The following is a 13607-nucleotide window of genomic DNA, read 5'->3' on the forward strand; positions in this document are numbered from 1 at the left end:
CTTGTGACTCCAATGATGTGCCTCTTCTTTTCCCTTAACCCCAATGTGGGGATTCCCCAAGGATTTTTCCTAGACTTCTTATTCTCTCTTCCTTGGCAATATCATCCGTTTCTAGTACTTGAGCCATCCATCACTTTTAGGTGTATAACTTCTGCGTATTCATCTCCTGGTTGTTCTCCCTATCCAACTCTTATCTCTTGTTGCAAATACTGCTGGATCATTTGGAAGCTCATCTGGCAGCTCAGATTCAATATACTAAAGTTTTTTTGTTATCTTTCCACTCAAACCAACTCCTTATCGTGATTTTTGTTAGTGGGTATCACACTTCTCTGTTAGGCTGGCTTAAAAACTTTTGAATTAATTCTGGTTCGGCAAAACTGTTCAGTGTTGCCTAGGCCTGCCTCTGCCCCGTCTTTGAATTCTTCATTCACTACTTCTTCTGAATGGTATTGTCCAACAATAGGTACAGTAAATAAAGAACATTATATAGACTTCACTGTCTGGCAGAGGGAAACAGGGGGTAAAATCAGTAATTATAATACAAGATATAGAAATGAAGGAGAAGCAACCCAGGTAAGACTTCTTAAAGGGGGTAACATATGAGCCAAATCTTAAAAGATGAATAGGAGTCAGACTGATAAAGGCAGGAAAAACATTCTAGAAATAATAACACATGCAAAGGAATGCCAGCAAAGAAGACTGTGACTTATTGTTGAGGTGTAAGTTGGACTGGAGCTCTGGCTTCATGGGGAAATGAAAGCAGGAAGTAAAGCTCCAGAGGTATTAAGAGTGGAGGGAAGGCACGTAGGGCCTTGTTTTCAGTTACCTGATGTTCCATAATGAACCACCACAAATATTATGCCCTAAAACGATAGCCATTGATTATTTCTCACAGTTCTCCAATTGGGCAACAGTCTCTGGGGATGGCTCATCTCTGCTCCACGTGGCACAGGCTGGTACAGCTCCAATGGGGCAGGAGGATCCAGGAGCCTCACTTACATGTCTGGTGCTTCAGCTGGGGTGACATTGGCTGGCTGGGTTTCTCTTTTTCTTTACACATGGTGACCTAATATTCAGCAACCTAGGTTCTTTACATGTAAGCTGTATCTGCAGAGAGTGAAATGTGGAAGCTGTGGAGCTTCTTCCGGATTAGTCTGGAAGTCACATGACATCCTTACCCCTACATCCTGTTGGTCAAAATAAGTCACAAGAGGAGCTCTGCTTCTAGAAAAGGAGAAGTAGATCCCATCTCCCTTTGGGAGGAGGAGCATGAATGTAGACGTATGAGAGGAAATGTTGGCAGCTATGTTTCTGGATCATGTATCATAAGCCTTATAGATCACTGCATTTTATAGGGTACCATTGTAGGATTCTAAGCAGCAGACTGACATTGTAGAATATACGTGTAAAAATATCTCTTTGATCCCTTTATAAAGATTGAGTTCAGGGGTCAGGCCCAATACCTGGAAACAGGGCAACCAAGGAGAAGCCTCTACCAGTATGTTACAGGTTATCCTCAAGAAAGCCTTTTCTATGGGCCCTCATGCCTTGCTCCAGTTTTCCTCCTCATTGAAACAAATGGAATGACCAAAATGTGATAGATGCCTTTTTCTTTTTTCTTTTTCCTTTCTTTCTTTTTTTTTCTTATATTTTAAATATTTACTCTTTTATTTTATTAATGTAGAGAGAGAGAGAAGGAGAGGGGACAGAGGGAGAAACAATCTCAAGCAGGCTTCATGCTCAGCATTGAGCCTGATGCAGGGCTCAATTCCATGACCCTTGGATCATGACCTGAGCCGAAATCAAGAGTTGGATTCTTTTTTTTTTTTTTTTTTTTAACGTTTATTTATTTTTGAGACAGAGAGAGACAGAGCATGAACGGGGGAGGGGCAGAGACAGAGGGAGACACAGAATCGGAAGCAGGCTCCAGGCTCCAAGCCATCAGCCCAGAGCCGGATGCGGGGCTCGAACTTACGGACCGAGAGATCGTGACCTGAGCCTAAGTCGGACGCTTAACTGACTGAGCCACCCAGGCGCCCCAAGAGTTGGATTCTTAACCGACTGAACCATTCCGGCACCCCATTCTTTTTTCTTGTTTTAAGCAAGACACCACTAAGGTATCTGTTCAGGACTCTGTGCCCCTTCCAGAAAGATGGATTCACATCTGCCACGGGGGAGGAAATATGTAACATCACATATCCTCTGACTAATTTTTTTTATGTTTAGCAATAATATTTTTTGCTTATTTTACATTGCTGTTTCTATAAATAAACCAGGAAAGTCAGATGAGACTTTTGGGGAAGGCAGAAGCCTCCTTTATATTTCCAGGGGCTCTTCCTGTGTCAGATCCTGTAGATTTATGTGATCATAAAGCCCATATGGGCACTTTATTTCTATGCATAGTGAACCCCTTGACTCTTGCCCCTAGTCCTTACTACAGTGCTGTTCAATGCCTATTTAAAAGCCACAGAAAATATTCACAGAATTTGAAATGTTTTATTATATCACCTCAGTAACTAAATTTGCTTCATGAATAACTTTTTTTTTTTTTTTTTTTTTTTTTTTATTTTATTTTTTTTTTTTTTTTTTTTAAATTTTTTTTTTTTTCAACGTTTTTTATTTATTTTTGGGACAGAGAGAGACAGAGCATGAACAGGGGAGGGGCAGAGAGAGGGAGACACAGAATCAGAAACAGGCTCCAGGCTCCGAGCCATCAGCCCAGAGCCTGACGCGGGGCTCGAACTCACGGACCGCGAGATCGTGACCTGGCTGAAGTCGGACGCTTAACCGACTGCGCCACCCAGGCGCCCCCATGAATAACTTTTTTAACATGCAAGCAATAGTATCTTGTGTAGAGGAGAGTGAAGACTAATGCTTATCAGTCTTTACTAGAGCAAAGTAAGATCCAAAATCTGGGAATGGAGAGGAGATGGTCCTCCTGGATTTTCTGGGGTTCGTACAGCCCCTTCCCCTAAGTGTTCCTGGATCCCAGATTTCAATCTATAAACAAAAGAATCTTTCATTACTGGTATGAGAACCTGAAGATAAGGTTACAGTATGGTGCCTCTTTGTCAGCGTGCAAGTGTTCTGTCGGGTTTCTGAACACTTAGTGCTATGGTGGGCATCACCGACGATGTTAATTTCCTCCAAGGCTCCAGAGTCCTGTGGCTAGAAGCCAGGATCACTTGGAGAGATTTGGTCCCAAATCCCAGCTTTGCCACTTCCTCGTTACATGACAGTGAACAAATTCCTTAACTCCTGTAAACTCTGTTTTTTTTTTCCTCTTTAAAACCTCACTAATAATTGCACCCTGCTCATAGGGTTGCTGTGATGGGTGAAAACAAATACTATGTATTGCACCTAGCCTAGTGAATGGCACAAGTACTCAATAAATTTTAACTGTTATTGTTTCAGTGGACTTCCTGCTGATCTTCACTGGTTTCCTATATTTTTTCCAGGGAGATGTTAATCTCTGTGGCTCTGGGCCAGGTGTTATCCCTTCTTATTTGTGGAATTGGCTTGACCAGCAAGTACCTGTCAGAAGATTTCCATGCCAATACACCAGTCTTCCAGAGTTTCCTCAATTACATCCTTCTCTTCTTGGTCTATACCACCACACTAGCCGTCAGACAAGGTAAGCATGCAAAAACCCATATGTAGCTTGGAATATAGCTGGGTTCCTTTTTTATAGACATCTAGAAGAATGATGAGCCATGACTAAATTAACTTTTTGTCACTTACAGCATCATAACACAATTCAAAACCTCAACTCTTGCTTTTCTATTTTGCAGTAATAAAGCAAACAAAATGAATAAATAAATCACAAAGAAGCATAAATTACGTGAATTCAGCAGGAAATAGGAAACGCATGTATAGGCAAAATGTACAATTGCTCGCTATTTGAATTTCTGTTAACATCACTTATACCCCTGGACCGTGGAAAGGCCTGATGCAGCTGTCCTCAGTAATGCTAGTCCTCAGAAATCCAAGGGAATTACAGACAAATGTATGTTCTTTGGGAAAGTGTCACAAGAAAGATAAAAATAGTAAACACAAACAACTCTAGTAATAATAAAAGAGAAAAGAAAGGAAAGAAAACTACCACAATTGGTCAAATGAGATGTTCTGTCTAAACTTCAAATAGCTAAAGCAAGAAAACAAGTCCTCCAAGAATCAATGCAAGAAGAACTTTTTATTTGGCAATTGCAGTTGAAATCTTTGGGGGTGTATCTCTGGGGAGAGTAATTCAGATCCTTATGATTATACCATTGAATCTGGTGTAAACACTCTTTTTTATTCCTTTGGCATGGAGATAGCCAACAATTCACCCCTAGAAGCTGTTGAATGTGAAATATGCATTGAAAAATAACCATTAACATGTTTGAAGATAATTTTATACCTTAATAATAAATAAGGATATAGGAATAGCTATATTCATCAATTCTAATGGTCATACTTTTTTGAAACTTTTATAAGAACTGTAAGAGTATTTCATTTTTACACTTCCTTATTTAAATGGCCATCCAGAATAATATTGTTTAATTATAACTATGTGGCCAATTCTAGATTTTATTCAGTTGGGACTGAATTCCAGTTTAACTTTGGAGTTGTTTAAAGTATTGGAATTCATTTGAAACTTATCAAAAAATTGCATTATCGGTGTTTGTTTGTTTTTTGATTTAATATCTGTAGACATTAATCTAAGAATAAGCATCTGACTTCGGCTCAGGTCGTGATCTCACAGTTCGTGAGTTTGAACCCTATGTCAGGCTCTGTGCTGACAGCTCGGAGCCTGGAGCCTGCTTCAGATTCTGTGTCTCACTCTCCCCCTCCCCCATTCACACTCTGTCCTTGTCTCTCTCTCTCAAGAATAAATAAACATTAAAATTTTTTTTAAAAAAAATAATATTTCAACTAAAATCTCAGGCTACAGAAGCTATAGACATTGAGTCTGACTTTTATTTCCTCAGGGTGATATATGGAAGCTAACAGTTTGAACACTACAAATGCAAACAAGAAAACCCACAAAAATCATAGGGAAGTGGTGAGGAAAAAAGTAAACCAAGCCAATCTAAGAAACAGAGAGAAAATTTCACTGTCATAGGTACAAACAGGAAAGCGTAGAAAACTAAATGTAGCAAAAGACCTAAAGTTTATAGCAGTACCTTCTATCAAGACTCCATAATGTGCCCAACACTATGTATCTCCTTTATTATCTCCTTTGTTTCTTCAATCCAAAGAAATGGGTATTATTATCCAAAATTTTGTAAATTAGGAAACGGTGCCTCTGTCCAGAACCTGCTCCAGGCTGTAGAACTAGGAGCTGTAAGGCTCATGCTAGGCCAGGTCACGTGCCTCCCTGGACTCCCTGAACCCCATGTGGGATCTAGGGGAGGCTGGAGGAAGAAAAGATACTTTTGAACAAATGGAGGGTTTTTGCTTGAAATTCAAAACCCTGAATAAGAAAATAGCACTGGTGCAAGGTCTAGTGAGGCACAACAGCGAAGTCAAGAAAATGCAGTCTCAGCTTTGGGTGGGGAGGGTAGATGGTGGTGGGGAGTGGGGGTGGGGTGGGGAGACACAACTGGCAAGAGGCCAAGGACTAGGACAAAGAATTCGGAAGCTCTTTGGAGAGAAGACTGAAGAGAGCCTGAGGGAATTTTGTTTATCCCAGTCAGTGATGTCCAGAAGCAATGTTTCAGATACCCTATCTAGAGATTTCTGCCATTGCCTCAGATTATCACTAGATTCACTGACATGGCTTTATTTGGGTGTTTACTCACGATGTTTGTTTTAATCTTCATCTTTAAAAGTTTTAATAGGCTGGCATTAAGCTAACATCTGGAAACCAACATAGTAATTACATTAATTTTGTATAGGCTGATTCCATTCTATGTTCTAGAGACATAATAATCTCTTTCCTTTGGGCACCTCAAGATTTGAGAGGGAATGAACAACAGAGCAAAGAGGGGGAAAGGATGGAAAGTCTGTTGTGTGCAAGGGAGCTGCTCTCACAACCACAATTTCTTTTCCTTTCCTGGTGCTCTCTGACCGCTCCTCCCAGAAGGGTGCAGATTAGGACTGAGCAAAATTACTGTCTTTCCAATTCTCCCGGCACAGACGTCACCTAACCCGACTGGGCCACCATTTAATTTGACACACCTTAGGCCACATAACTGCAAGAAGTTAGTCTCGGGAATGTATATATGTGTATATATATGTATATATGTATATATGTATATATGTATATATATGTATATATATGTATATATGTATGTGTGTATATATATGTATATATGTGTGTGTATATATATATGTATATATATATAATTATTTATTTATTTATTTATTTATTTATTTATTTATTTTTTGAGACACAACATAAGCTTGGGAGGGGCAGAGCGAGAAGCAGAGAGAGGATCTGAAGTGGGCTCTGTGCTGATAGGCTGACAGCAGCAAGCCCAGGGCTGGAACTCATGAACTGTGAGATCATGACCTGAGCTGAAGTCGGACATTCGGCCGACTGAGCTACCCACGCATCCCATCGGGAATGTATTTTTAAACAAGTATTTCCTTATCATTTTAACCATACATCTTCTAAAAAGTTATGATCGTCTCATGTGATTACAATGTGATAAATGCAAGAAGCCCTTCAAGAGCCTTCAGGTTGGTATTATGGCAAAAGCCTTCTGGAAATTTGACTTCAAAGTTAAACTGAGTTCTCTTTATCAGATGCTCACTGAACCAGTGACCAAAGACTCTGAAGCAACAGGTTCCAGTAGAAATTCCAATATAACTCTGGTTCAGGCTGGAGTTTTGAACTTGTCCCTGATTATTAAATTGGTTCCCAAAAAAGTGTGACTCCGTCCTTAAAAACTTTGTCTTATTGAACAAGTTTTATGTCTGACCCTTTCCTTGACTGGTACTAGGTTGTTATTACAGATGTTTCCAACATTCATAAAGTTTTTGCTCTTTATAGCAAAGAGCTTCAGTAATATCACTTTATAGAAAAAAAATGTACTTCAAACAAGTAGTTGCATTGACGCAGCAGCAAGTTTGAGAATTTAGCTATAATAAATATATATAATATTTATTTATATTTATATATATAATAAAAATGAGCTAAAATAAATAAAGTGGTTAAGAGTAACCACTTTAGAGAAGTTATTCAGGCAATTGAAATGTCCTCATTGAAGTGATGCCTGAAATCCAAACTCATGCTGTGTGTACCTAGTTGGGCGTCATGAATTGTAAAGAAAAACTCAGTTCTCTTCCTGTGTCTTCCCTTTACCCTCACACTATCACCACACTTAACACATTTTTGTCACTGAATGCCTGGTGTTTTTCATACCAAGCAATTCTGTGACATCAGCTGGGTGTCCTACAGTCAGCCCAGGTTCTGACACTGTCTACCTGGAGATAGTGTCAAATCCCATAAGTTAAGAGCTCGGCCTCACGTGACTGCCCCTCTCACTTCAGATGCTAATTGCAAGTCTGGGTTGTAGCCTCTGCTTCTGACTAATGGACTGTAAATCAGAGGTTCCTACAGCTTCCTTCTTGAGTTTGATTAATTTAGTAGAGTGGCTCACAGGACTCAGGAAAACAGTTCATTACTGTTTATCAGTATATTATAAAAGAATATGATGAATGATATACATGAACATCCAGATGAAATAGATGAGTTGCACAAAGTACGTGGGAGGGGGCACGGAGCTTCCATGCCCGTCTGCATAGGCCACTCTTTCCATATCACCATGTATTTATTCATCAACCCCGAAGGTCTCTGAATCCTCTATGTTAGACATTTTTATGGAGATCATTATGTAGGCATGATTGATCATTAACTCCATTTCCAGCCCCTCTCACTCTCTGGAGAATGGAGAGATGGGGCTGAAAAATCCAAACTTCTAATCATGGCTTGGACTTTGTGGTAACCAGTCCCTATCCTGGAGCCTAGCAAGAGTAACCTCATTAGAACAAAAGATATGGCTATCACCCTGGAAATCCCAAGGGATTTAGGAACTCTGTGTCAGGAACCAAGGTCAAAGACCAAATATTGGAACAAAAGATGCTCCTAAGTACTCTTATTAGGAAATCACAAAGGTTTTTGGAGCTCTGTGCCAGGAACTGAGAGCAGAGACCAATATCTCACAGGAATATAACTAGGAAAGTGTAGAGAACCTCCCAGAAACTGATGGATTTGCCTGGGAAATTCTCAAAAGAAGACTCTTCCTCATGTCTACTTTTTTTCTTAAAATTCCATGCAATGCTAGCTAAAATCAGGAAGCAGAGAAACACAAAAAGCAAAAACTATGAACAAGAAGAAAGAAGAACAGGATGGGGTCTAACTAAAGCCCAGCCATTCTCACATTTATGTTGTAGAAGCAAGAAATGTGACAGGCTTTTAAAAACAAAGGTGAGATAGGATATCAAGGAAAAAAAATATGTTATTAGACTTTCTACCCATAAAGTTCTCTTACCAATTATCTTAAGAATCCTGCTGCTTCCCAGAAGTACTTTCAGCAGCTCTTAAATAATAGATACCTATGGTTTCTCTTTTGGCAATTTTTAACTTCTGAGTGAACGTAAACAACAGTTTTTAAACAGTCAATAATTTCCTTCTTTTCTTCTTCTGCCAATTTTCCTCAGTTGCTATCTCTCTAATTCCTCTTTATTTTTTCATTCACAGTTTACTCTGTGATGGGGTAGGAAAGAATTGTGGGGCCAAGGCAGGACACTTAAGCGGTGGGGGGGAAACACTTTCAATCCATGTTTTCCTCCTTAAGGCATGGTGATGAAAAAAAAAATGGGTATCAGTAATGAAAGCACAAATAGAAAGAGAAGTATCTGCTTCATTTCATATACAGACCTTGGAAAGAAAAGAAATGTGGCCACCATAGATTGTCATTAGATATATTCCTGGTGACTCATTTTATAAGTTCTGCTTTTTCATTGAAAGATATTTTTATAAGCTCTTCCAATTTTGAATAAAAGACAAGCTTCCAGCTAAAAGCAATATGATGGGTTGTGCATGTATTTTGCTTTTCTGAAAATTCTTGAAACATAGACATTAAAGTATCTATTGAATCATTGATATATTTTTTTTATGTTAGTGTGAAAAAGAGACAGGTCTTTAATGTACTAACAGAGCACTCATCAAAACATCACCATGTGTAATCCTTTTGACTTTTTCTAAAGAAAGAATACTGAAAAGTAAACACATGCCATACTTTTTATGAAAAATATACCCATTTTGGACATTAAATTCCAGAAGATAGAAATCCTAGTTCAAATTTCACTTTTAAGTGGGGAGGCTGAAAAATGAACTCTGTTCAGGTCTTTCAAGCACTTGCTCTCTCCCTGCCCGTCCTACCCACCATCTCCTTTTTCCTACCCAGGGCACTCAAGTAATGCAAGACAGATGAAAGAAATACATAAAAATGACAGCTTTGTCTACACATAACAGCTAGATGCAATTCATGGCCCAATGGTCCAGTCCCATAGCCCTCAGCATTTTAAATGAAGATGCTTCTTGGAATTTGTGCCAAAAAAAGCATTTCTCCTTTTGGTGGTGGCTGGGGAAACATTAATCAGTAAGTAATTGTTACCTTTTCCCACACCAGACAGGCTTCATATTTGTTCTTTTCAGAAACACTGCACTCCTTACATACAATTACATAGGCTAAATTCTTAATTACCAATGTTGCAAGATTAAAAATATCTCTGTAATTAGAGGAAATGTAGGACTTCATACAAAATGATATAGACTTCTCACAGAGCCACAATGATGTCTTGGAAATAAGTATCTGGCATTTCACAGTCTATCAGATCTTAGAGTCCCCTGTGGATCTCATTTCCCTAATTCTGTTAATACTGCTGTGCCTCTGTGAATTTTTGCCCCTTGCCTTTACTGGAATGTTCTTTGACCCACACCATAGGAGGTCGACAACATGGGCCAGAGCAGTGAAAAAAGTTAAAGCAGGATCCAGGATTTTCCTCAGAGCAAAAGCTCAAGTTATGCTCACACATAGCTCAGTTTCCAATTCTCTGGATAACCTTTACTATATCACTGAGAGGGACTTTGGGTTGGACTTTGGGTCAGTGAGGAGAAGGAGTGGGTTGGCAGTATAAGAAAACACTTGGCAAGTGTAAATACTGAATTATAACTCCCTTGGAAGTTGTGGGGGCAAATACTACCGTCACTTACCTACGACTGTTGAGGTAATATTCATTGGCCTCTTAAAAATTCTCCCGTGTGGGAAATTACCTGGCAGACCTCCATTCCTATTCCTTATCAGGTTGCATTTATTTTTACTTAAGTATGATTGGAGTGTTCTAGTCCCCATAGTATAGAAAGGTTGTACTTTAGGAACTGAGGTGCTCAGATGAATCTTTGGTAGATGGGAATTATGATTATGTTGTTGGGGAAGAGAGAAGAAAAGGTGGGAACAGGGGAGGGAGGGAAGAAGAAGGGAATATACACAAACCATGCCGGGAAATTATTAGAGAAAATCACAACAGAAAGCTAGAATCTGGTTCTAGCAAGAGCAACTGAAACTCTCATAGACTGCTGCTGGGAATGCATAATGATACCACCACTTTGCAAAATGGCTTGGCAGTTTCTTATGAAGTTAAATATACACTTAAATATGACCCATCAATCACACTGTCCCAAGAGAAATAAGAACATGATGTGCACACAGAGAACTATATACAAATGTCCATTGCAGCTTTATTCATAATGGCCAAAAACTGTAAACAACCCAAATGCTCACCAGCTTGTGAAAGGATAAACAAATTGTGGTAAATTCATACAATGGAGTACCACTCAGCCATGACAAGGAATAAGCTACCGACACATGCAATGATATGGATTAACCTTAAAAGCATTATGATAAGTTCAGGAAGGCCGACATGAAAACTCTGGTACTGTGTAATTAAATACTGGGTAATAATGTGATGTTCTGGAAAAGGCAAAACTATAAAGTGAGGAAATAGATATGTGGTTGCCAAAGCCTCAGAGTGGGAGGGGAGACTGACTGCAAAGGGGCACAAGGGAACTTTCCGGGTAATGGAAATGTTCTGTAGATGTTGATTGTTGTAGAGATTACAGGACTATATACATTTGTTAAAACTCTTCAAGCTATGCACTTAAATCGATTTTACCACAGGTAAATTATACTTTAATACACCTGACCGAAGGCCAAACAAAATGAATGAAAAAGAATTAATTGTCTCTTCACTATCCCTCCATGGTTACCATGATAAAATAATGTCTCGTTAGGCCCAGAGTTTCCAATAGGGAAACTATAGTAGCTATTCCTTCAATCACTTGTGGATATTAGGAGGTCAGCATTAAAACTTCTCACTTCATAGGGCATGCTTTTAGACTATAAGAATGAGTACCGTTTCCAAAAAGGGGGAAAAAAAAACCCTGCTCCAAGGACCTTGCTCATGTGACATGAACTGTTATTTATCAAGCTCATAACCCACTAAACAAAGCAAAAAAACACACACTGCATACATATGCAGCGCTTACAGGGTGAATCTGCACCAAATCAAGTCTTCCACAGTCTTAATCAAAGTTAAGAGCACCCAACAGAGCATGTCCTGTTTGTGCTCAAGTGATGAATCTCAAATAGAGTGAGACCTTGCACAGAACTTTCAGTATCACTTAAATGACTTTTAGATGAAAGGAAAATGACATGAGTGTGCAACACTGCTTCTCCTCTTAATGTATCATCTTATAAATGTACACGCATGCACACACACACTCTATACATCAAACCCTCCCTCACTCCCCATGCCAAATACTTCGTTTAAGGGATGCGCTTCTGATTCTTTCATTCCAAACAGCCCATAAGCTTGGAGGGAGGGATTGTCTCTCTGTCTTATCTGGAGTCCACGTTGACTGTTAATTCTGGAAATCTTTAAGCAGTCACCTATCCATGCTGAGAGCTGGCATAGAGCAACACTCATTCCTGGCACGAAGCTCCAGTGTTCATGTGGGAGACTGAAGGGTGGTTACAAGATGATAACTGTATTGCCTGAAGGAGATAAGTCCCCTTCTTCCAAAATAGTGCTTTGTATGTAATTAGTGTAAGAATTCAGAGGAATAGAGTTTATCCTTACAATCATCTTTCTCATTAAAAAAGAATCATAATGGAAGAACAAAGCAGTCCCTGCAGTGAGTTGAATTGCTTTCCCTAAGTTTTCATTAAATCAAAGACTCAGCAGTTAGCCATCTTGCAGACCCTACTGCAGTCTGCTACATGAGATTTGTGAGGCAGAAAAATGAAGCAAACCTTTTCTTTTTTTTTCCTTCTCAGGATTAGATTTGCAGTGTGGTTACTTTAGATCAGAATTCCCTGTCTGTGCATTTTTGGAGTATCTGGTTTCACTGGCTTCCATTTCTGAGATTTTGGAGGACCAGAAAGAAGATCATGCAACTCACCAAATTTAAATGTGGTGTTTGCAAATGGTGGGTTCTGACTGCAAGTTGGAGTGACTGTGCCCCTTCAGTGACTTATAGGAGGAGAAACATAAAGGAAATGACTTGCAGATAAAAGAAAAGATGATCAAAATTTATGTGTCTGACCATTTTGTTTTACCATTTCACACTTCGTTCTATAAAGTAGCATATTACTCTCTTTTACCTTGAACTAATTAGTCATGTCTAAGAAAATGTCCATCTGTAAGAATCATATTTAGGAATTACTACTTAAGTCCACTAAATTAAAATATAATTTTAAACAATTAGGGTCTAGACTTTTTCTGTTTCTCAGTTCAGTCCAGATGTAAGAGTCACTGCATCATCCTAGTAAGTTTCCATAACTTTTCTGTGTTGTTTTTCTTCAGTTTATATGTCAGGGTAATAAGAGCAACCACCTGATGGGTTTCCTGTGGACTAAATGAGGAGATGTATGGAAAATTTCTAGCACAGGATCAGGCTTGTAGAAGCATTGAATACATATGATCTGCCATCATTGGCATTATATTGACTTAATAAATATTGATTCTCCTCCTTAGCAAGTTGGATTTTACACATGTAACCCTTAATTTCGATAAATTTCATCACGAGGACCCTGAAATTCATTAGCCATATTGCCGCAGTTGCGTTCTTCTTTTGTCGCTGGATGTCGCAGTAGGCACTGGTATGATTCATAGAAGGATCAAAAACAAGAGACACTTCAGATGTTTCCTCACCACTGCGGTGGCCAGTGTGAGTAAGGGGACTCACTGATAGAATTATTTCACTGGCGCACGACTCATTCTGAAATGCACTAGCCCAAGTCCCCCTGTCCCAGTGTGTAGAGTGGGGGTCTTTTGCCTGAGAAAGTCAAGCCAAGGGCAACAGTGAGCATCCGGAATCTGTCCAATGGGACCCAGCACCACCTTTCTACTTTCCGGCATAACTGCACCCTAACTATGAGAGATCACAAAGGGGGAAGGGAGGGCTGCCAAAGGAAGAATTGAAAGAAAAACTCCCTAGATCCATGCTTACCCCTAGAAATGAATGAGTACTTTGCTCTAGAGCTTTGATTTTAACAATGAAATCTCAACACAAAATTATTTCCCACCCTTTCTTTTCCTCTTGTTGATATGTA

General features: G+C 39.3%; 1 protein-coding gene across 4 annotated transcripts in view; it reads left to right on the forward strand.

Moving 5' to 3' along the window:
* The window catches only part of SLC35F1 (solute carrier family 35 member F1), a 443643-nt gene that overhangs the window by 283809 nt on the left and 146227 nt on the right, over positions 1–13607 (forward strand). For all 4 annotated transcript variants that reach the window (XM_042939699.1, XM_042939697.1, XM_042939698.1 and 1 more), the window contains exon 2: positions 3459–3634. In XM_042939699.1, the coding sequence (XP_042795633.1) occupies positions 3463–3634 (172 nt within the window). In that variant the 5' untranslated portion in view covers positions 3459–3462. The remainder of the gene's footprint in view (positions 1–3458; positions 3635–13607) is intronic.

The sequence above is a fragment of the Panthera leo genome, chromosome B2, assembly GCF_018350215.1.
Source record: "Panthera leo isolate Ple1 chromosome B2, P.leo_Ple1_pat1.1, whole genome shotgun sequence".
Classification (NCBI taxonomy): domain Eukaryota; kingdom Metazoa; phylum Chordata; class Mammalia; order Carnivora; family Felidae; genus Panthera; species Panthera leo.